This window comes from Alosa sapidissima, chromosome 12 (genome assembly GCF_018492685.1).
Source record: "Alosa sapidissima isolate fAloSap1 chromosome 12, fAloSap1.pri, whole genome shotgun sequence".
NCBI classification, from domain to species: Eukaryota; Metazoa; Chordata; class Actinopteri; order Clupeiformes; family Clupeidae; genus Alosa; species Alosa sapidissima.
The window spans coordinates 28,291,015-28,314,773 of record NC_055968.1 but is presented as its reverse complement, the minus strand read 5'-3'; the positions used below and the strand labels follow the sequence as shown (position 1 = coordinate 28,314,773).

The 23,759-nt window shown below is 43.6% G+C and overlaps 2 protein-coding genes across 2 annotated transcripts; both read right to left on the bottom strand.

Annotated features, from left to right (window-relative positions):
• Window positions 1–846: 846 nt before the first annotated feature.
• Window positions 847–18,789, bottom strand: kif14 (kinesin family member 14). The gene is made up of 30 exons (XM_042057578.1): window positions 18,730–18,789; window positions 17,084–18,212; window positions 16,606–16,857; window positions 16,395–16,482; window positions 16,132–16,230; window positions 15,898–15,950; window positions 15,676–15,706; window positions 15,221–15,328; window positions 14,845–14,961; window positions 14,527–14,645; window positions 13,641–13,813; window positions 13,136–13,283; window positions 12,657–12,720; window positions 11,952–12,136; window positions 11,476–11,578; window positions 10,678–10,835; window positions 10,318–10,465; window positions 9,904–10,056; window positions 9,642–9,774; window positions 8,703–8,835; window positions 8,313–8,448; window positions 7,721–7,824; window positions 6,602–6,702; window positions 5,526–5,759; window positions 4,999–5,186; window positions 4,630–4,782; window positions 2,822–2,944; window positions 2,522–2,596; window positions 1,903–2,050; window positions 847–1,782 (listed from the first exon to the last, which is right to left on the bottom strand). The coding sequence occupies exons 2-30, from the start codon at window positions 18,037–18,039 to the stop codon at window positions 1,397–1,399; spliced, it is 4,869 nt and encodes a 1,622-aa protein (XP_041913512.1). The 5' UTR covers window positions 18,040–18,212; window positions 18,730–18,789; the 3' UTR covers window positions 847–1,396.
• Window positions 18,790–18,956: 167 nt separating this feature from the next.
• Window positions 18,957–23,480, bottom strand: ddx59 (DEAD (Asp-Glu-Ala-Asp) box polypeptide 59). The gene is made up of 7 exons (XM_042057814.1): window positions 22,399–23,480; window positions 21,305–21,490; window positions 20,938–21,027; window positions 20,587–20,838; window positions 19,714–19,866; window positions 19,405–19,533; window positions 18,957–19,294 (listed from the first exon to the last, which is right to left on the bottom strand). The coding sequence occupies exons 1-7, from the start codon at window positions 23,242–23,244 to the stop codon at window positions 19,037–19,039; spliced, it is 1,914 nt and encodes a 637-aa protein (XP_041913748.1). The 5' UTR covers window positions 23,245–23,480; the 3' UTR covers window positions 18,957–19,036.
• Between the last annotated feature and the right edge of the window lie 279 nt (window positions 23,481–23,759).

The following is a 23,759-nucleotide window of genomic DNA, read 5'->3' as shown; positions in this document are numbered from 1 at the left end:
ACGCTGTGGTCAAGCTAAATTCCATGATTGACTTCACAGGTTACCAATCCAATGTCTGCAATTACAGAACATGATGTGGTGATGTTGAATTGCCCCTGTATTGTAATTATGTAAGGCCCTCAGACACTCAAACAAATTCAAGTGTGAGAGCTACAAGAGGTCCAGCTCTTGCAGGCGTCAAAACAAAAACAAACCATTACTCCCTCTGATGTACTGGGACTGCACTGTGCACTGCTCTGGGCCCGACCATATGGTGAAAAAGCTCACAATGAAAAAGGAGTTTGGGCGTGCAAGATAACAGTGGCGACCATTCAGGAGTGACTAATGACACCTCATTCAACACACTCATGAATCTGAACACCAAAGCACCTTACAGCAGGCAGATAAGCTCTCAGAGCCATTTTGACGTTTACAAGAGTTGTAAAAGCTTGCCAGTTGCTGTGGAAGTGTGCATGCTATTTGTGATGCTCACTGACACACATGCATGATTTTTTATCTCCGCAGTATCTGACTTATATTAACATTTATCAACATATATATAGTATTTATGCAGTAGATCACAATACAACTTATATTATTTGTTGTATCACATTGGAATTCTTGCATAAAACAATATGGCTGAACTACACAATAGCTACTACTACTACTACTAGGTTTAAAATGGAAGATGTCTAATCATTATGATAAATCATTGAATATTTGTGCTCATCATGCAGGTTTCATGTGCATTTACATGTGGATGATGAGAACACTAAACAGGTTATTTGATAAATGTGTAGAAGTAAGGCCCTACCAGCAAAAACAAAAAGGTCATCCTCACTCAAGACACTGAAAGCATACACAATATGACAATACAAGCATATACATTTAATATTGAAACACCAATGTTACATGATTTGCCAGGACAAAGTGAGTTTTCATACAAAATAAAAGGCATTATTTTTCTTACAGTATAACGGAAGGGTGTGTGTATGGGCGGTGCAATAGGTCAAGTGCAAAAATACAAATATTTTCATACAAAGTCTTCAATTTGTTATGTTATACAAAATCTACAGCTCCATACAACACCTAATGCTTTCAAAACAAAATAAGTATGTTACAATTTAATAATCTATCAATATATCCGTATTTTAAAATTAGCCACATTTTGCACTGGGTAAAATTGTCCCCAGTCCTTCATGCAAATAATACAGTCCTTGACTTAGCAAAATTTGGCTTCAAAAAAATGTGTACAGCTGTGACATTCAAGAAAAAAAGTAGTGCTTTTAAATAACTGACCATCCTCGTACAGGTAAGCAAGTATGGCTGTTAATCAGCATTTTTCCTATCAGATTATTAACAACATATACATCCAAATATCCTAATGCCTCTTCACCAACCAGGAGCTCAAAGCAGCTCACACCCACCGGGCATCCTTAAAGGCAGACTCGGGCCCTGTGATACTGTAGACTATCTTAGGCACTGTCCTGTTTCTGGGCGGCAGGGAGGCGTGAGAGGAGTTACTCCCTACAGTTGTGTTACACTCCTCCGATGACCTCCTCGAGCCCACACTGCCTGCCGAGCCCCTGGACCTGGCCCTGCCGCTCTTTATCGCCGAAGCCAAGGAATGCAGGGCTGCGTGGACGTCGTCGCGAGCGACCATGATGCTCTGGACGCAGGGGAGCTGGAGTCCCGCCACCCCTCCAGTTCCAGGGCCCGCTTTTCTCGGCAGGCCGCTAATGATGTCATCAATTACCCTGGAAGAGGACTGGACGGCAACAACGCTGCAGTCATCAGCTTTTCCTGTGGAAAGAAGACAATGCAGACAGGAGCATGGTTTAAACTGAGAGTTATGAGGCTCACAGACAGTGAGTGGGTGGGGGGGGCGGAGTGGGTGGTTCTGTGTTGGTGGAGCTTTGGTACCTCTGAGAGAGAGAGACAGAGACGAGTGAAGCTGCTGCAGAGCCTGGTTGAGCTGAAAGAGGGAGACAGCCGAGGTCCGCATTTCACACAAGCACCTTGCCACATCTGAGGAATTGTCTCTGGCCCTGTCAGAAGATTCTTGTCCCTGCTAGAATAGAAAAATACACATGCACATTGGCAAAATACTGAGGAATGAGGAAATAAAATAAACCACAACATCACAGCATATGAATTAAACACAAACATGCTTCTTCAAAATCAAGGACATGGGACAGACACACACACACACACACACATACACACACACACACACACACACACACACACACTCCCCCTCACAGCCACACACCTCAATTCCTGTGTTTATGTAAAAAGCTTACAATGACCATGGAGTTTGGGCATGGAAGATAACAGCAGTAACCATGCTGGGGTGACTGATTGCCGCTCATTCAACACATTCATTACTCGCCTGCCAAAGCACCTTACAGCAGGCAGATAAGCTCCCAGGCCATTTTGATTTTATAAGAGTCATAAAAGCTCGCCAGAGGCTGTGGGAGTAACATTAATCGGGGGACATGCTCTCCTTTTGTCAGAATCAGAGGCAGGTTGTTATGCTTACTGAAATATTGCAGTAAAGGTAGCTCTGAAGGGCCTGGGCTGTGTCCAGAGATTTGGTTTTGAGGCTCTGCAAATGCTGCAAACACAATTGTAAAAACAGGCACACATTGGCCATGAGTCACATATAATTAGGAACTCCTTTTCCCCCTTTCACACATAAATCTAAAACCCCAAATTCACCCAAATAAAGGATGTCATGTGTAGGTGTCTTAACACCTCTGTTGACTTTATAAGATCCATCTACCTGCATGACGAGTCACTATGTATCAAATTGTCCATAGGAACGGGACTGACACGTCACCTGGTTTTTAGGATACATCAGTTGAGCTTCCTTCAACATGTCCTTGCTGATGTTGAGTCCTTCCTCCAAGAGACCACGAACACCTCTGCTGGTGCCATCCAGAAGAGATTCCAGTGGGGGACACTATAGAGAGGAAAGGACAAAGGCCACAAGTTAGAAGGGTTGCCCTCATCACACTGAGCCTATCTGCTGATTCATTTTAACGATACTTATTATACGGCTCTTCACAATGCAAGTATTATTTCATTCGGTCATTATTTTCGTCTAAGGACCTCCAAATAATGGCCGCTGTCAATGGCAACGGATTTTCATTCAAAAGTAAAGGTTGGTCAGCTGTGTTTTAAAGAACGTTTGATTCAAGTTCAGCGTGTGTTACAAACTAAAAAAGACATATCGTGGAGTTTATTTTTTCGTTTTGGCAAGTAGCAGTATAATAAGCGGGATAATGTATAAAACGCCGGTCATTATTGGGAAAATAAGTCCCTTCAGGGCGAAGCAGGGCGGTTCGCCCTGTCGGGACTTATTTTCCCAATAATGACTGGCGTTCTATACATTAGTGTTTCCCAAAGACTGGGTCGCGACCCACGGGTGGGTCGCAGGAGATTTTATTTGGGTCGTCAGCACAATTTATGTTGTCTAATAGGCCTAACTTAGCCAGGAAAGCTATCCGTTTTCTATTAGGATATAGTTTGTTTACCACGGTCACATCCCTCTGTGGAATTTTGCATTTAGAATAGCTCTGAAACTGGAGGGCGAACGCGTCGCAGAAGGGACAGCGTGGACATCTCACTCGCAAAATGAAACATTTCTGTGGGGCACCTGCCATGGACCTCGTAGTTGCAAAATGCAAGGGACGTGAATCAGCCTATTTGCACAATCATTAACGGACACCAGCTCTTCAACTTGACCGATTAAAATCTAGTCAACTAAAGCAGACATCCGTATACCAGACATGGCTATTCAATTTGCGTCATAGGCTGTAGATAGTTTCAATTGTAGATGCACTCTTTAAAAGTTAATAGCAACCACCTCACATTCTTTATTATTTCGGATTTAAAACGCTCAACAGTGCATTATATTAGCCTACTATTTAAAATAGACATTTTAAACATTTTCCTCTCCTACAATAAAGGCACATTATCTTTTGACTATTGCACAAAAGCCTCTTGTTCTGATATTTATTCATTTCACATTCTTACAACATAGCTTGCCACTACATCAATACACAGCCTTGGTATACGGCCTACAAACAAACGTTTAACTCCAGAGGAAAATGCGGATTCAACTTTCCAAATAAAGAAACCTCCACAAACAGGCTGCAATATAACGACTTGAGTTACTTGCTATGTTTACATAGGAATTGACGGTGTTATGGATCCATTTGTCTGCAACGCAACGTAGCCTACAACATCTCTCTTTAGAAATAGGAACATCTTACTATGCTGAAGAGTGACGACTTCGTAGCATGCAAGAATACCCCCAAGAAAAGTTTGAGAACCTGTGGCCTAAAACAATATGATTGCATGCAGGTTGCATGTTAGATCTGAAGTGAAATGGGTCGCGATGGTCTGTCATTTTTAAAAAGTGGGTCCCCAGAAAAAAAGTTTGGGAAACACTGCTATACATTATCCCTTACTTAACCCACAGCTCTGGGTGTGCACCGTTACAGGAGTTAAAGGCCATAGCAACTGCCCTGTTCTCCATACTCATCTGCATGGATACGCTGTCCACCCAAAATGCCCTTGCCGTGTTCTTGGTCTCACAGGATTAAACGTCGCCCCGTGCACCATTGACCCGTTGTTCCTTACCTTGCCTACGGCATCAGAGCCCAGCTCCACCACGTGCATCTCCGTCCCTGTGAGAACCGAGAGGTGGCCAACGGCGCGCAGGGCTGCACTCAAACACTGACCCATCTTACTCTGGGCCTCGATCACCATGGATGTGATCTCAGAGTCACAGCCCTGGCCAAGACACACACAGGAAGGGAACAAAACAGAGGGGTTACAGTTATCATCTTTTCCCCACTTATTCCATTAAACTCACATCAGACATTCTACAATGAGTGTTCTGTATTTCTAACTGCCATACAGATAGAACCTTGTTCTCTTCATGTGGACACTGTATTCCTTTCATCTTTGTCTGGCAAATGAAGGAGGCCAATTCCTGTCGGTGCTCACCTGAATGAGAAGCTGAAAGTAGCCCCCCATTTTCTTCACTTCGGTCTTGAGTTCCTCTGCAGCGAGGAATAGTGCGCCGCCGCACGGCTTGATGCTGGACACCCAGATGAGCGTGGAGGACACGGCCCTCTCCATGGCCAGAGTGCCCTTCACCAGCTGGGTCTGGGCCTCAACATTGTACACAAACACTGGAAGACATATTCACATTTTAAACAAACAAACTAATAAATAAATTGTTATTAAAATAAATATTTCACAATCACTGCCTAGCCACAGTCAGAATGTGATGTGCCCCACAAAGAGTGATTCATACAGATCCGTTAATTTGTCAGTCTGAATAACAAAGGTCAGCTGATGGGTGTGAAATTGTGAAAAAAAATCAGGATATTATCCATCGATCTGAACATGAATTCTGTCTGTATTAACTGACTTGACAAATTACTATAACATCATATGAACCAATGAAACTTCTCTGGAAAGGTTTTTGTTTAAATAATCATTTTAGTCAGGCACTGATTCAAGCTTACTGTTCTCTGGGCTGTCATCATCGAGTTGATGGTAGAGCGTGGAAATGGACTTCACCGCAGAGTGGATGCTCAGCAAGTCAGAAGTCAGCCTGTCAGCCACGCTCTCGTCGCCATGGTGACACTCCCGCAACCTTGCAACTGCTTGGCCAATCAGGTCCTTGCTGATGCCTGGCAGGGCTGAGTCTGAGGTGCTAGAGAGTTGGGACGGGGGCTTTTTCATTCCCATGAGTCCCACTGCCAAATGATACAGGACGTTAGTGGTCAGCACAGTACCACAAGCACTCAGCATTCTGTTTGTGTGTGTGTGTTTGTGTGTGTCTGTGTGTGTATCTGTGTGTGTGTGTATGACATAACTCCTTCATAATGTTGAAATAAATGCTGTGTGTGTATGTGTGTGTGTGTGTGTGACATAACTCCTTTATAATGTTGAAATAAATGCTGTGTGTGTATGTGTGTGTGACATAACTCCTTCATAATGTTGAAATAAATGCTGTAGTTTGACTTTATAGAGCTAGCTATTTTTAAGTCCAAAAGTAATATTTAGCATTGGCATAATGTTCACCAGCATTCGTTTTACAGTACGATTGATCCAGTCACACGGTAAATCACTTTGACATTATAACTCGGGGTCAAAGTGACATAATCCTCCTCAGAAGTCGGCGCATACGCCTGCAGCTCCAACTGAAGGCCCCGCTTGTACGTGACAGATGGAAACTGTTGCCACACTAATGTAGCTCTGATTCGAAAACCAGTGCTTACATTTATTTGGACACGACAGACTGGTTTTAAATAGCCAGTCCCTTCTCTCGCTGTGGGAGCTGAGCAGCTGAGAAGGACCGTGCTGAGAGGGCCCAGGATTTTTAACCTTGATGGACGGTCCAACCCGGCATCGTCTCGGGGGCGAGGAAATGGGGATTTGGAGTCCAGGAAAGCTCTTCTGGACTGAAGCCTCACTTCCATCAACGCCCCCACACACTTACGCTCACTCGCTCCTCTCACACACAGACGTAAACACAGATCTGCTCCCCTCCGCTCCCCTCCCATCCCCGCTAGGAGTATGGGTGTGAGTGCTTTACCAGTGGACTGCGGTGCCGGGCTGTTCAGGCTCTGGATGGGGTGGACCCGGATCTCGTACAGTCGCCCTGAGATCCTCCTGCCTTTCAGCAAACTCCTACTTCTGTGCCAGAGCAGAAAAAATAAATAAATAATTAAATAAATAAATCACTGTGGTTTAGGATGACTTTCCTAATAACAGCAAACATGGCTTGAAGGGTGATCATGGAAATTTTGTCTTTTTTTTTCTTTTCAAACGTACTGGTTAATAACATAAGCCTTCTAAGTAGTTTTCTCTGCGTTGAGGTCTATGTCAGCTAATTCTTAAGAGTGAGGGAATCTACAAACTCATCATAATGACAAGCAAATAGCTATGGCTATTTTTTTTTTTTTTTTGGACGGCAGTCCTGGGGCCAGCCACTACGAGAGGCACCACGGGGAGCAGTGACCTGGGGTCACAGACTGCTGCAGAGACAGGGAAAATCTCTGGGATCCGGGCACACGCCAGGGTGCGTAGGAAACCCTGAAACGCCGCCATGTTGCACTTGGCTCGCCCTCGATTCACAGTGGTTACCACTCGAGTAACAAACATGCCAAACAAGATGGAGAGAGAAAGAAAGAAAGAAAGAAGGAAAGATAGAAAGGAGAAGAAACTGAAATGGCGACGGCAGTGGAGAAGGTTGGGGGTGGAGGGGCTGATGTTGTGAGCTTGCACTTTAGGTAGATGGCGGGAAGAAAGCCAGTTTAACTGACAACATTTTTTATGGGGGTGAAATTATTTAACAGCCTGAAAAATGGCATATGCTAATATTTTGTGGACGGTGAATTCATGCCACCATTTTGTGAAATACGCCATTGTGCTCCGGAGGGACTCCACTCTAGTGTTCAGTCGTAAAAGTCAAGACAGATCTGTACGGCCAAGGAAATTTGCACAATAAAAACTATGAAATACAAGCTGTGGGAGAGCAATGCATAAAATATTAATAAGCACCACAGTTATGAACAGCAGAGGGGTGGAAGGAGACTTTGGAGAGAGAGAATGACAAAGTAGAGAGAGAAAGAGAAATCAAGACAGAAAAAGAGACAGAAAATGATAAAGGAAGAGAAGGACAAGGAGAGAGGAAAAGTACCAGAGATATTACCTCCGTCGAGAGAGGGAGGAGGCAGTGGAAGAGGCCGATATATCTTGTTCCCACTCATCATTGGGGTCATAAAACACATCGTCGTCTTTGGAGGCTCGCTCCCCCTGAGAGACATAAATTAGTGTGTGATCTCAGAGCCAATACATCTCTTTTAATTAACAGAAAACCAAAAACAACACTATGTCACTTTTAACCATGGAGGCTTCTTTGCCCAGCAAAAACAATCTGTCTAAAGCTCCATTGTCAAATTTTTGGCAGAGCACTCAGGCGCAAAAGCTAGGGCAACATGTTTGTTGTCGGAGCACAAATGGCTTGGTCATGCATCTGTTGGCTTAGATAAGAACAATTCAAGCAAACACACAATGACTGGATGATAATTCACAAATAAGATGTTGGTGGCAGACATGCTCAAACTTCAAAAAAACAGTAACTTGTTTCAACCATCCGTTGTCTGAATTAACCATCAACAATGTCAAAGAGCATATTATTGGAAGGATGTGCCTGTTGCCAAATTCAATTGGCAAACTTTACATTTCACTCCAACTAAACACTCCATACAATATTAAAAAAAAGCTTTCCACAGGGTGTGTACCTGGTCCAGCTCTCTCATGGCTGCCAGGTTGCTCTGGAACTTCTCCAGGCTCCAGAAGGTGGAGATGCCCAGCTTGGTATTCTGGAGCTGGACCTGCAGCTCTCCGTCTCCACACCCCTGCTCTGACACTTCATGCCTTCATGAGTGGGAGAGGTTCAAACCGCAAGAAGAAAAAAAAAAAAAAAAGAAGCTATGAAAACATAACAGGATTTGGAAGAGGGAGACACGGATTTGGAGCGATACACACATTAAAACATATTCCTGGAAGTTACATTTTCTCCTTGCAAATAGTTTGCCGGTGGTGTACCGATTTGGGACATTTCATAGTCATAGACATTCAAAATCAATTACATAACAAGTGAGGTCGTGGTTAGCCCATGGTATGAGTACCTGCTGAAAATGGTGTGCTTCCTCAGCTTTTTGCTGATGGCGTTGGCCTCCTCGATCATCAGCGACAGCTTCATAGCATCCCACTGTGGCGGAGCTGAAGACGCAGCGGGAACTGAGCCAACACTAAGGGTTTCTGAGGGGGTTCCAACAACAAGGAGAGGAAAGACATTTTTCTTTTATTGTGTTTACAAACTCAAGACAAACACTCTCACATGCGCCCTTATTTATTACAGGACATCCCCACTGTATGCGTCATCATATGTATTGTCTCATTCAATTCTGCAATTACGATAATATACATTTCACTTTTGTGTGTGAGACATTGTGCGTATGACAACCCACTGTCTGTATCAGCGCTATGACCGAGTACAATCCTTATAACATCACTATGCAACAATCTGTCACTTTTGAAGGTACATTTATATAGGCCACTAGTCTAGCAATCATCTTCTAATTCATTTTGGTGGTATATGGTAATATGAAGGACAGAAACACACCCGTTATTCCCACTGGCTGCTCAGTGTGTGCAAAAAAGCAATTCTGGTCATTTGTCTGGGACAAACCGACCCACACAAAAGTGCCTCTTTGCCAACTATATCTCCTAAAGACACTAGTTAATATGATGTCAAACATTTTACCAGTCCATTTGGTACTTTTAAAAGGAACCATATTTAAGAAATGTATCCTGGCTCCAGGTTGCCAGCTCTGCCAGTCAGAGGGGAGGGGAAGGGGATTGTAGTACCAGTTTTGGCCACAATCTTACATACGGTTCCTTTAAACTCAGTTGTTCTAAGTCAAATATAGACAAATGCCAAATGAAGTTGAACTTGAGTTGAGATAAAAAAAAATGCATGTTTCCTCTTTAAATAATGACAAACAACTTCACTGTGGCAAAAGAACACCAAAAACATTTCTCCCACTGTAATGATGACAACGTACCAGTTTTTGGAGTGTGATTTGTCCTGAGGACCCGTTTCCTCTGGATTTCAGCAAATTCCTCCGCAATCTTCCTCTTCTCGGCTTCAAGAGCCTCGATGATTTTGGCATGCCTTATGTCATGGTCTGCCATGGCCTGGATTATGGGGTGAACAGAATAAACAGATTGAGCCTAGAAATTATGTCACCACTGTAGGCAGCTGTATTTGCTTTCTCCACATCCACCCACACTCTCTGCGCACCCCACCCCACCTCACCCACTCACCTGTCGGGTTGACTGGGCTTCCATGTGGAGCCGTTTCTTGTGGGTACTGACTTCTTGCTCCAGCATGGACTTGGCGGTCTTGAGCTCCTCTATCTTGCTTGCCACCTTCTGACTGTCCAGCTCCTGCCTCCTCTTCCGCTGGCTCTCCTCCTCCTGAGGGACAGCAAGCATATGGAGTTAGCCAGGGCAGCTACATTACATTTTCACTCGTAAAAGAGCTTACAGTGTTTTATGACGCTTCCTGAGGGGAAAGAAATGTTGGGCTTGGGGTGCCAGAAGTCAGGAATCGATCCAAAAACAACATTAGTCGTACTAGCGCCGTTTCTGCTGGTTGAACTTAGCAGTACATTGATTTAGACCTGGTCCATGTTGTGTCTTGTGCTCAGAGCTCCACCACACCGAGATATCCCATACCAGTTCCTTCTCTAGAGTTTTGATCCTATCCTCGTAGAGCTGCTTCTGCGAGATGAGCTCTTTCTGTGCCATGTCTTTGGCCACCTGGATGCCCTGCAGCATCTCCTCTTTGGCCTTGAGTCGTGCCTCTTCAATCTCAGCCTCCAGCCTGGATTCACAGGAGGAATTGTTAAGCATGGACAAAACTTTAACATTCTCAAACAGACAGATGAGGCTTTTCAGGCATCAAAAAGAAGAAAGAACTGCTAACTCATAATTTTTAGTACATGGAAAAAACAAGTCCGCTGGACTTCCCGCTCTTCCCTCGTATCTGGCAGACTAAAGCGCAACTCTAGCACAAAAACACATGTCTGAACTCACTTGGCCCTCTGGGCGGCTAGAAGCTCGTTCTTGGCGAACTCGAAGTCCTTGTGGCCATCTCCAGCACTGGACCAGCAGGACACCCGCTTCCCACTCTGGACCTCTGTGGGGTGGTTGAAGCGGAAGTAGTGATCGCCACCGAGGATCACCCTGTCGCCCTGGAAACAGCGAGATGGGTTTGACCATGCTGACAGGGTAAGGGGTGGAGGTCATGCTCAAGTTCACATTCTATGAGGTTTTATTAATTTCCTGTGTGGCACAAACTCAACTCTACACAAATCAAACACAATTACACTAAAACCAACTTTAGTTGTTATAGATTGGAGAAAAATAGCAGTTGGCTTTCTTTTCTTCAACATAGGAAAGTTTCTGGTACAGACCACAAATCATATAAAACACACTGTTTCAATTCCACTATGTTGTTTGCATTCAGCCTTCAAACATTTTCCCCTGAACCATAATCAAGAATTTATATAATCAGATAACTGTGGTGCGTACAACCAGGGTATGCCTAAAAATAAGAGCATTCAACAGTCCCCTTTTGCCTGATACCCCCTGCATATGTGACCAGACCTGACAAACCAAATATAAACCACCCTGGAAAATGTGATTCACTAGTTTGTTTAAGCTGCTCTCCTTTACTGTTGTTGACAGGGAAAAAATGGTGCAATTAAAAATGTTCATTTAAAATAAATTAGGAGAAAAAAACAAACATCTTTTGAGCCACAATTCAGGTTAGTCCCATATTTTTTTGCACTGCACCAAATCCAGCTTCCCCCTTTTTTTCCCCATCCTTACATGGTGAAGGACAGTGGATTCGGACACAAGGTTCCCATTCACGAAGGTCTTGGCATTCTCCATAGGCAAGATGCTGACTGTTCCATTTACATTGGAAATGACACTGAGAAAAAAAAAAGAACGAAAAGAAAGTGGAAAAATCAGACATGACCATGAATCACATTTACATGTTAAGAGAAGTGAGTCAGTCATATATAAACTTGCAAAGGATAGTTGGAAGCTTGGTTTCTGAGGAAAACTGTAATGAGACAAAGATGGCTTTACAGCCCATAGCCAATCTGAATTATGAACAACTGGATGATAGCTATCTTTCATTAATACATTTGTGTAGATGGGCAGTAGAACATCCATTGCTTTTGATGACATTTATCACTAACTTAATAGCACTTTGAAATAGTTACTAAAATGACTCAATCAAAAACTTTATTCGGCCTAGACCGTCATTCTAGAACATGAGCGGCTGGGCACTTTCTTACCAGTGGTTATCCGCGATGAGTGCCCCAGACAGCTGAATGTCGTGGGCGGACTCGGACTTCAGCCGGCCGACCTTGGTCTGTCCCTCCCTGATCATATATAAGAGCATCTCTGACAGCTGAGGGTCTTCATTCAGGTTGACGAGGTTGGGGAGACGGTTGTCTACCTTAAAGGTGACGCCCGCCCGCTGTTTCACAGTGGAGAGAGAGAGAGAAAGAGAAAGAGAGACACAGAGAGAGAGAGAGAGAGAGGGATGGTGAGAGTGGGTCAAAAGCACTTGTATATGCCAAGCACAACAAGAACAAATACATGTTCTTGGTGCAAGTGTCTGATATAAAAATGTGAGAAAAAAAAACATGCACCAAACATATAGCCTAATACTGGATATGGCTTGGAAAATTGTACATTTAAGAAAATGACAGATTAGAAGCTTAAAAGGGTAACTACATTCCCTAAATGAGGCTCCAATCAGCACTTTCATGAAATGACTGATGACATTGCTAATGATAAACATATTTCTATACATTTAAGAAAATGACAGATTAGAAGCTTAAAAGGGTAACTACATTCCCTAAATGAGGCTCCAATCAGCACTTTCATGAAATGACTGATGACATTGCTAATGATAAACATATTTCTATACACACATACAAACACATAATGATATAAAATATAGCAATAGCATCACATTTATAGCAATCAGTCACCTGTAGCTCTTTGGCCTCTTCTTTTTTCCGTTTTTCAGCCTGTTCCAGCTTCTCTCGCCAAGAACTAAAACCAAATAGAGAAGTCAGAAACCCTGAGAAGCACTTGTGATATTTTTTCTCTTGCTCAGACGACTTATAGTATAAGTATAAGTATATATACTCTTTTGATCCCGTGAGGGAAATTTGGTCTCTGCATTTATCCCAATCCGTGAATTAGTGAAACACACTGCACACAGTGAACACACAGTGAGGTGAAGCACACACTAATCCCGGCGCAGTGAGCTGCCTGCAACAACAGCGGCGCTCGGGGAGCAGTGAAGTGTTAGGTGCCTTGCTCAAGGGCACTTCAGCCGTGGCCTACTGGTCAGGGTTTGAACCGGCAACCCTCCGGTTACAAGTCCGAAGCACTAACCAGTAGGCCACGGCTGCCCTCAAACTTCTGAAGCAGGCCAACGCTATGGACACTTCTCATCGCTCACCGGTGAACCTCAGCCATCTCCCTCTCTTGCTGCGTGAGCTGCATCTTGAGGGCCACGATCTCCTGCTGAAACAGCCGCATCTTCTCTGGTTCGATGCCCCGTGTGCTCATCTGGGCCGCCCTGAGTTTATCCACCTCCGCTTTCAGCTCTATGCATCCAAAAATAATTAAACAAAAAATGCGAAAACAACTCATTACAATAAATAAACCTCACTGCTGTGTTAAAGAGTCCTTTCAACGCGCTAACTCCTCATTCAGCTTCACAACAGTGCCATCTGATGGCATTCAAAATGCATTGCAAATGCAATCTTGTTTGAATAACACCTGCATGACAGTTTTAGCCCCCAGGTGAATGACGGTGCATAAATATGGCCTGAGGACAAGGCTGGACAGAAGTTTAATTGAAAAGAAGCGGGAGCAATGATGGATGTGCACAGGGGGGTTGGCGGAGATGGAGGGAGAAGGGGGTGACAGGGGTTGGCGGAGTGGCATGAAAGGGTGCTGACCTCTGATGAGTTTGGCGTTGGTGTCTTCGTTGACCTTGGCCACGTTGATGATCATGCGGGCCTGCTTGGCGTAGCGCAGCGTGCTCAGGCTCTCCTCCACATGGTTGGCGGCCGGACTGAGCGTGGCAATCATGGCCGTCTTTGAGTTACCGCCCAGACTCTCCTTCAGCAACCTGGAATCAGACAGCTGAAAATCATTCGCCTGATCTAAATACGTTTGCCTGATCTTCCCCACTAGTTCTCTGCACAATAAATCACAGAGCTGCATGAATAGGAAGTCCAATACTGATCAAGTTCTTTATTCAATAAAAATATCAGGACGTGTAAAGGGTAGTGCTGACTATAACTCAATTACAATGGGCAACCGTGAACGCCAATATATGTGACTGAACACAGACGTAAAATCAAAGGTTTAGAGATCTTCTTGTGAATAATTCTCTTCTATTCAAACTCTACCAAAGCATGGTCATATTCATTTAAAGAGCCAGTTGATTTCACTCATTACCTCATTAACTCTGCCTCCTGGTTCCAGGGTTTGTATATTACACAGTCCACACGGATGAACCTCAAAATTCCATCTCCGGTGTTGGCACAGTAATAGCACTGCCATACTGCCAGAGCATAAAGAAGCCGATAATAATGGCCTTCGTTCTTATTTCATGAGCGCAAGGCCATTAAAAATCTGTTTTTGGTTTAGACATTGGTTCCATAACTGATTATTCTATGTCAGTGACACAAGACAGTGTCAGCCTGGCAATGGCGCAAGCAGCAGCGCCTTCATTCAGCTATTTCCCCCTGGGTTTCTCATTTGTACCATTCGGCGGCTAATGCTTTGCAGACCGCCGTAACGAAACGCAGTAGCCTTCTCTAGGCCGTCACTCCTTACCACGTGAGGACCGACTCCCTGTAAGGGATGAAGACCTTCTTCCTGGTCTGGGCCTGTTCGGACAGCGCAGAGATGACCTTTCCCAGGGTTAGCAGAGACTTGTTGATGCTGGCTCCCTCCTGCACAGAGACCACAATGTAGCTTGAGCCCTGATGAAGTAACCCATCATCTGCTCCTTATGTACCACAAATAAACCTATCCCACCCTTTCATCTTTAACATATTCGCTTCATCATACATTTTCAGCAGATTTGTAATACTTATATATGACATTTTTACTGTGGTGGTAGTAATAGAGGGACGTGGTATGGTTGTTTACCCGTAGCCGATCTCCACTGGTTTGGGCAGATGCACAGCGCTCACTGCCAGCCAGATCCACCAGATTTATCCGGCTGGTGATGGTGTGGTCATGCTCTTCCCCTTCCACTAACTCTGTCTGTACAAACACATTCAGTGCACAGTGACCACAGCACCCTTAACAATCTAGTCCAAACCCATTGGCAACCTGGTTTTATTTTCAATGCATATGATGGCATAAGACATTGGTACATACTGTAAATACATTGGTATGCACACACCATGAAATGTTGAGGGCAAGTTGCGCCAATGCATTCATACAATAACGCTGCACAAAAACTGTGTTTAATACTAATATGCTCTCAACCTCCACTGGGCGTAAAAGAGGAATCTCTCACCTTAGTCTGAGTCAGAACCAGGGTGAAGACTGAGTGAGACCTGGAGCTCTTGTCATTCATGCCTGTGGCCGCAGTGGCTCTCTGTTTATTGCCCAGCTCTAGCCAACCCTGGGAGAGAGAGAGAGAGAAAGAGAGAAAGAGAGAGAGAGAGATAGAGAGAGAGAGAGAGAGAGAGAGAGAAAGAAAGAAAGAAAGAAAGAAAGAAAGAAAGAAAGAAAGAAAGAGAGAGAGAAAGAGAGAGGGAAATCGACAGATGGACAGAGTGAGACAGACACAGAGTTTGTGTGTGTAACGTGACAGAACCAAGGCACAGAGAGCCGTCTTCCATTACATCAGATCTCTTAGCAGATGTTTCCCGTATGGGGAGACACTCTGGAGTGGATCAGCCATTGTGTGCTGTGGCCTGTGTGATTGTGCTGATGTGACAAAGGGGGAAAAAAATAATAATAAATCACCTGAATGTCTGCATAGGAGCTCACCACATTCCTGCAAAGGAAATAAAAAGGCATTTTTGAACAATGCGGACACACTTTGAACTCCCACCTCGCTGATTCAAATTTAATGGCCAACCATCATGCGTCCAGGAGCACATTTGAAATTCAATTGAAATTAGAATTAAAAATTTCACCTCTGTGGGTTGACACTACTGCTGCCCAAAAAGGTCAAGCACTACTCACGTGGAGAGGTCAGCAACATAGGGTCCATGAATGGGATGCTCACGAACTCTTAGCTGTCAACGTACACAAAACACAACGTCAACGTACACAAAACACAATAATGAGGGTGTAGGCTTAATGTGTCCTTGTAAATTAGATACAAGTGAAACTAATATGTAAAGCACATTGAATGACCTCTGTGTATGAAATGCGCTATATAAATAAACTTGACTTCACTAATAAAGTTATGCTTACCGGCAACCTTTTCTGATTTTGTTCATCCTTCACGATGAGCAAATCATGGATCTTTTCATTGTACACTTCAAAGTAGCTCATCTCCAAATGACAAGTAATCTGTGGAATTAAAAGTATTGTTATACAGATGGAATGTTACATAATCAGAACAAAAACACATTTATAATTTCTGTCCCCCTCAGTCAATATGAAACATTCAAAAATGACAAAATGGAAATAACTTTACACCAATGATGCTAACCAATTAACAGTAACTCACTCACCTCTTTACTGTGATCCTTTGGAAGCCTGGAAAAAAGTTCCTCACAAAATCTTGGTGTCACCCCAACCTCTTCTCCAAATCCCATCATGCTGCACAAGAAAAAAAAAGCACAGTAATGACATACACAGAAGTGTATAAACCCCAGACCTCCTGGATGCAATCAGGTCTATTTACATTCAAATGTGTTGTGTAGCTCTGAACCCAATACTTACGTGTATGACTTTCCAGATCCCGTTTGGCCATAGGCGAATAGGCAAGTGTTAAAACCCTCAAATGCTCTTTCTAGGAGAGGTTTGGCTAATTTTTCGTACACTATTTGCTGGCTGGCAAAATTAAGATCTGTTTCATCGATGGAGCAGAAAGAGAAGTCAAATGAAAATGTAAATCGTTTCGAGTCGGGGTGATGAACAACAGTTTCATGATTATCCATGAAGATGACTTGGGTAGCATTCTCCTTCTGTTCTCTGAAAGACAAGACATAATACAAGTAGTTAGTTATGCTTATCTCTCTAATGTTACCTCATGAACAGTATTATGAACATTAGAAAATCAGTCAACTATGAAGAAAAAAAATCTGAAAAGAATCAACAGAATTTGTTTCCTAAATCCAAATTTGCTACAGATTTTACAAGAGGGGAAGGCCATTCACTTTGTTACTGGCAGCCATAATGACAGAAACCAGACCCTTACCTGCTGCTGAAAGGCCTCACTCTTACAGCCACAGTCACTGCACTGTTTTCCATCTTGAAGGAGTCCTGTGTGAGTTCAGTACCTTGAGCGGTAGACTCAGCAACTGATGCCGTTTCTGCTGATGCCCTGGACCTCAAAGCTCCATTGTGACTTGAGCTACTAGAGGTCATGGATTTGGCGGCCTGTATTGTGCGTGGGGTATTAGTTGGCATTCTGTTCTGACTGGAGATTGGCAGTTTGTTGATTGGCCTTGATGCACCGGGTTTTCCATACGCTGAAGTCACCTGCGATGCAGTCATGTGTCTCTCCAAACTTGCAGATTTGGATGACACAGTCTTGTTGGCGTCCTTCCCGGCCAAGCGCTCGAAGACTTCTTTCTTTACACTAATTTTGCCAAACTGTGTTGTTCTGGTAGGGGTTGAAACTGTACTGCTCTGACCGTCTGACTTTGAAATATCCATTTTAGTAGTGATCTCTGCTGATAGTTTCTGTGTAAACCTTGGGGCTCGTCCACTGACTTGTGCTAGCGTGTTTGTTCGACTTGCTGAAGCGTCCTTCGCTGGGGTTTTGAACACACTTTCTCGGACGCTACCTGAGCGCAGGACACTTGAAGCACGAGGTGTACGACTGTTTGGCTCCGAGAGGATCTTAGACTGTCGAGATTCGGCACCACTAGGCCCTCGGTAACTTGGTTTTGCCCGAGAAGTGTTTGGTGTTTTGCCAATCGATCCTGTTCTCGTTCTACGCTTCAAAGTCAACCTCTTTTGGGGAGCCTGCATTTGGTTTTCAGCGTTGGATGTGTCCGACTGTTCGCCTTTCCCTGTGTCTTTATTCTCAGTTTTTCTCCTTTGGAGAGTTAGTCTTGTACTCGAGTCATTCTCTTTCGAGGGTTCTGATATTATGTAGGTCTTATTGGTCTCTCTAGATCTATCCACAGATGCTGTGGTCTCATCCATGATGTCAGCTGTTTTGAGTTTTGACAGCTTATTTAAACTTATATCTGATTTAGAGAAACCATGCAGGGACGTTATGAGTTTTTAAATTAATGAGAACAAACGTTCAAATTAAAACATCTAGCAATTTCATAAAAATGTAAAATCAACTAAAATGAGCCAGGTCTTCAATGTACCTGCAACATAAAGGGGGAAAAACTGAAGTTATTACTATTCCATGTAGCAGCTATCTGATAATCAATATTTAACATTAACGTATAATGTTAACATTAAGTTAACGTTAGTCATGCTAAGGAGCAGATTCGTTAACGTTGGGCAATACCAGCAGAGGTAACTTCCTACTTTCCGCTAACTGTTAACTTGGGTAAACAGGCAGACAGTTAATGTAAAATGCGATTTTATTTGTATTCATGTCTTAGTTCAAAACGTCTTGCTAGCTAACGTTGGCTAATACGTTGCCTAGGTTAATAATACGCCTTAGCATTAGCCATCTCTTCCGCCTTGCATGTGAATCACTGAATTTAGGACAGTGAGTGTCCCAAGTAACGTTATTCTTAACAAACCAGTTAAAAGCCCTATAGCCAATGGGTGCTGAGATTATTTACAACACTGCTATGAAACAATATAAACGAAAACGAATACATTTTGTAATGGACACAAACGTAACTTTTACTAATCCAGTTATTTGTTTACCTTAAAAGCGCTGTATCCTGTCCTTGTCTTTCGCGTCTTTCCGCTTCAACATTCAAACTCCCCAGGTAGTCTTTGATTGGCTCTTCTAAAAATATTACGTCATGTCTGTGGTCATTACAGAAATAACTGCAATGGTGAAGCTCTGCCATGAGGCGGCAGCATTTCCTAGCTCAAGACGTGAAGGACATTTTTGTTGATAAATAGGAATAACACTCAGACAACAAATAAAAAAAAATCGTTTAGTTTTATTATCTCTGAAAACACAACTATACAAAATTATTTAATAGGCCAGAAATTAGACCACTGACTATTTCCTAACAGAACTTCTGTCATGTCTTCTAATAATATCAAGCAGGTTCTCCTTGGTGACAACAGTGTCCTCCTTTCTCTTCTGCTTCTCCCTCCGCTGCTGCTCATGCAGATATGGGGAGTTGAGCAGCTGAGGTGGTAACTGGGAACCTGTGGGCTTCACTCGATTTGTAATCTGAAGAAACAGTCGCTTGTGGCTGTTGTTGAGGAATGTTATGGAAGTGCCTCTATGACCCAGTCTTCCAGCTCTGCCAATCTGGAAAACGTAATCAATAGTGTTACTTGGAATGCAAGTTGTAATAAAGTAACCATTGAGGAAATTATGTCTTTGTTTACACCAGTGCACATTCTCAGAATCATTTGTACCTGATGAACATATTCATCCATGTTGGAAGGCATGTCGAAGTTCACTACTAGCTTGACATTAACCAAGTCTAGGCCTCTGCCCAAAACTCCAGTGCTGACGACCACTTCAAAGTCTCCATCAAGCAGGCCCTAAAACAGTTCAAAAGTTCAAACAGTATGTTTCATTAAGCATAGTCTAATTTTAACCAAATTCCCTGCTACGCACTTAAACCACAATAAGTGCTAACATATGCCAAAGCCAAATAAAGAAACCACTGTCCCTTTTAAACAGCAATCACAACTTCCTGCACCATCAACTGCTTTTGTCACCTTCAGAATCCTGTTGCGTTCATGCTGGGTTTTGTCAGAGTGAATGGCCACCGTTTTAAGACCCATCACCTTCTGCACAGCCTCACAGAGCAGGTCGGCCCCGAGCTTACAGTCCACAAATACCACCACAGGCGGCTGGTAAAGCTTCCTGTCCTGTGAGGAGAGTGTCAACAGAGTAGTGTTGGTACGCCAATAAAATAACATGAACTCCAAATGCACTCATGGAGCTGAAGGATACTATATGTTTATGGCCAATTACGTGAATAGTAGCTTTAACAAACAAAGTGTTGTGGTGAATACAGGGCTGGCGATATGTAACTTCATAACTCTGAATTAAGTGTTTGAAATAATGGCCCTGAAAAACTGTGTTCTCTTTAAGCATCTGCAAAAATGGACTTTCGGCACTGGGTCGGCCAAATGTTTAATGCCTAGGGGAATGGCCTTGTTGAGGGAATGCAGGAGGAACTTGAGAAGTACACTTCAAATGAAAATAACAGACACTTTCATGCTTTTAATTAAGATGCTGGTGTGTTTTTAAAAATGGCACTGGGAGCACAGCCATTTCCTGGTTGCTGCCCCACACATAGTTGGTGGCATGAGCCGTTACTCCATTTTTTGGACCAGGTCCATGGCCAAGGGTCCACCCATTTCCTCTGTTTAGGGGGTAGGGGGCAGAGCTGTGCGGTCCACCTAAATATGACCCAAAGGGTTATTGTATTCCCTCTCAGATTCACCTCATTTTAACTCAGCTTTTTTTTTTTATCCCTGTATAATTTTTAAGTGTGTATGAGGGCCACTGTGAAGCAATTTATCTTCAGTCAATCTTAATACTTTGTGATGTGTAAGATGAACTGTGGAAACGAAAATACCCACATTCAGAATTTCGAACAGTTTCTTCTTCTTTGATGGCTCTTCGACCCAGAGAACTATCTGCCGGACATCGGCACACGGTTGGTTCTTCTCTCCAATGGTTATACGGACAGGATCTTGCGTTAGACGTTCTGCTAACTGCTCAGTTGCTATGGGAATAGTGGCAGATGTCAGCAAAGTTTGCCTGTCTTTTGGAACTTCCTCCAGGATATCAAGGACTTGCTGCTGAAAGCCCATCTTTAGCATGGTATCTGCCTGAATGGACATTAGAATCGTTTTGTAAAAGGAATAGAGGGCATTAAATATATTACAGTAATATGTATAGAACTATTTGCAACGTAGAAACCTACACACCTCATCCACAACTATCGTTTTCACTCCATCGAGCTGCACGGCCTTCTGTTTTAAGATTTCAAGGAGTCTCCCAGGGGTCGCTATAATTATCTATAGAGGGAAGAAAAAAATCCTTGATAAATGTCATAAGGGTCTGAGTCATCATGCTTGAATTGGATTTAAAAGTACTTATAAATGCATAAATACAAGTGTTCCATCTCACTCTACAGCCATCTACTCTCAAAATGAGAGATTATAAATAAACCCTATTCCGATTCAGTCCCGCGGTACTAGCTGCAAATGGCCCAGTTTCATTATGACCTCATTACTCCCTCTGTCTGAGGGCCGCTTTGGGAGCAGTGCTGGCGGCCCCTGGAGTCGGTCGTACCTTGATGCTTTGCTTGAGCCTGTGGAGCTGAGGGGGCATTGGCATGCCTCCCACCAGCAGGGCCGTCCGCATGTTGGGCAGCCCCATGACCAGCTCCTTGGCCTGCCTCTCGATCTGGATGGCCAGCTCCCTCGTCGGGGTGAGAATGAGGCCTGTCGGACTGGAAGGAGCTCGTCGGGTTTGTCTCTAAGGGGAGCAGAAGATGGAACAGAGATCTTCAGGGGGAGACAGCATCATGAAAAAAAAAAAACTGATTTTTTTTTTAATTTCATGTCTCGTTAAACATTATACAGGTCAAATGTCATGCCAGGGATTGCATCCATTTGACATCATACTGCAGGTTACTCCTATTGGCCCACCACTCTCATGCTTTGGGCATGCAGCCGTGTCTGTCTCTGATAAAAATAGCAGCAATGAGTCCTTGTGAATTACTCATCATAACTATGACTTCCAGACCGTCTGGGTACTCAACATGACCGGCTACCAAAGAGGCTTTACCAGGTCTGAAGATGACTTCTGCTGTAATAATAAATTAACTTTTGCTGCATAATCTTAACTGTTATGTTTATGTTAACTACTGGTATCAACAGGAATGAGGCCTAACCTACAAAGCAATTGAAATAGGTCATTTATTAAACTAGGCTAGTCGATTTAAAAATTAGTGACTCAAATAGGTTAATATTCTAGTATTACTTTATGCACCACCAGAATTTCTTCCTCCAAGTCCTTAGTGCCAATAAAATGAACATTAAGGGCCCCTGTCTGCATGGGCCAAGGATAAGTATAAGTATATAAGTATATATACTCTTTTGATCCTGTGAGGGAAATTTGGTCTCTGTATTCATGCCAATCTGTGAATTAGTGAAACACACACAGCACACAGTGAACACACAGTGAGGTGAAGCACACACTAATACCGGCGCAGTGAGTTGCCTGCTTCAACAGCGGCGCTCGGGGAGCAGTGAGGGGTTAGGTGCCTTGCTCAAGGGCACGGCTGCCCCACTGGAGTGGATATTTTAGAGTGGATATTCACTCCAAACTCCACTTAACACAGAGCTTTGCTCTGTAACCCTTCATAATCCTTGAATTATTACCTGCAAGGCCCGAATAATCACTGGCAGAAGAAAAGCCATTGTCTTCCCTGAGCCTGTGTCGGCACTGGCAACCACATCCCGGCTGCTGAGTGCGACAGGGATCATCTGCATTTGGATGGGGGTGGGTGCCTCATATCCAGCCTTGCTAAGATTCTTGCTGAGGACTGGGGGGAAACGACAATGCTCAAACTCAATAATGGGTCTGGACACATCTTGGCCATCTGTCACAATACCTAACTCTCGTTTAACTCGCTGCACTTGTTCCTCTGTCAAGGAAGAAATGAAGTCCTCCTGTCTATATGAATAGTCCTGCTCCTGTTCGTCCACTGCAGTGTCCAGAGCTGAGCAAGGTGGCTGAGATGATGTGTCCACCGTTGTTTGACTGCGACTCAGAATATCTGCCAATAGACCTTTTCCCATACATGCCAAGTGACTCGCCTTGCACTCTAGACTGCACACGTCATTGTCGGTGCTGTCGCAAATGTATTCACCATATCGTCCACACATGACACAAACGGGCTCTCCCGGTTCTGGCCATCTCTGACTCTTTTTGAAAGACTTCACGGGCTCCTCATATTCGCTGTCTTTTCCCACCGATTCGTCGTCGGGCGGGTCGGGTTCACTGCAAAGGCTGTCGCTCTTAGCAATGCTGTCTGTGACACTGTTTGCTATTGTTTCGACTGGCTCCTGCTTTTGTATGGTTCCTGCGATCCCATTAGCTGTTTCTGTCACGGAACAGCTGGGGTCTGGTGTTCCCTTGACTTCCTCCACACTCACTTTGCACTTCTTCGCTACTTGAGGACTGTCTGAGGTTTTCTTTACCTTCAGTGATCTTGGAACAAACATATTCCTTCAGATTGTGCAGCTAACGTTAATTTTAAGATAGCACGCTATTATTGGACGACAACAGGCAACAGCTCGTCTAACCACAAAGGGCATAGCGCAAATGGATAGATATGACAACAACGACGAATTTAGGTAATTTAAATGATGTATACAATAACAAATTATGTAGTTCACAAGGTGTTGAGTCTATAGCGGCGGTGTTGATATGTCGCTCACCGACGTTTGCCCCTGAAAGTCTCCTGAATTATACGTCATGCAGCTGTTGCATTCTGGGGGTTGAAGTTGTATTGCTTTATTGTGTCTATTTCTTTTTGTGTGTTTCCGTTTCAGTGTCGAGTCTTTCAGGCTGCATCTGTCAAGGCTTTCTCGACATTGCAGGAGTCTACCCACACCACACTACTTTAACCTAAAATATTTTATAGGTTCATTCTCAGCAAAAGTAGACTAATATAGCCTGGCCAACCACACAAATCACTTTCACCATTCCTATATCTTAGCATGCTTACCATGATTTG

What these genes read in the sequence shown, in the direction of transcription:
- ddx59 (XM_042057814.1), bottom strand. Translation starts at nt 23,244, where the DNA reads ATGTTTGTTCCAAGATCACTGAAGGTAAAGAAAACCTCAGACAGTCCT. An exon ending in AACTGTTCGAAATTCTGAAT is followed by an intron (nt 19,867 to 20,586) that starts GTGGGTATTTTC and finishes CTCTCCTCACAG; the next exon opens with GACAGGAAGCTTTACCAGCC. An exon ending in TGGATGAATATGTTCATCAG is followed by an intron (nt 19,295 to 19,404) that starts GTACAAATGATT and finishes TACGTTTTCCAG; the next exon opens with ATTGGCAGAGCTGGAAGACT.
- kif14 (XM_042057578.1), bottom strand. Translation starts at nt 18,039, where the DNA reads ATGGATGAGACCACAGCATCTGTGGATAGATCTAGAGAGACCAATAAG. An exon ending in AAGCACACCATTTTCAGCAG is followed by an intron (nt 8,449 to 8,702) that starts GTACTCATACCA and finishes CCACTCATGAAG; the next exon opens with GCATGAAGTGTCAGAGCAGG. An exon ending in ACCTTTACTGCAATATTTCA is followed by an intron (nt 2,051 to 2,521) that starts GTAAGCATAACA and finishes TTTCTATTCTAG; the next exon opens with CAGGGACAAGAATCTTCTGA.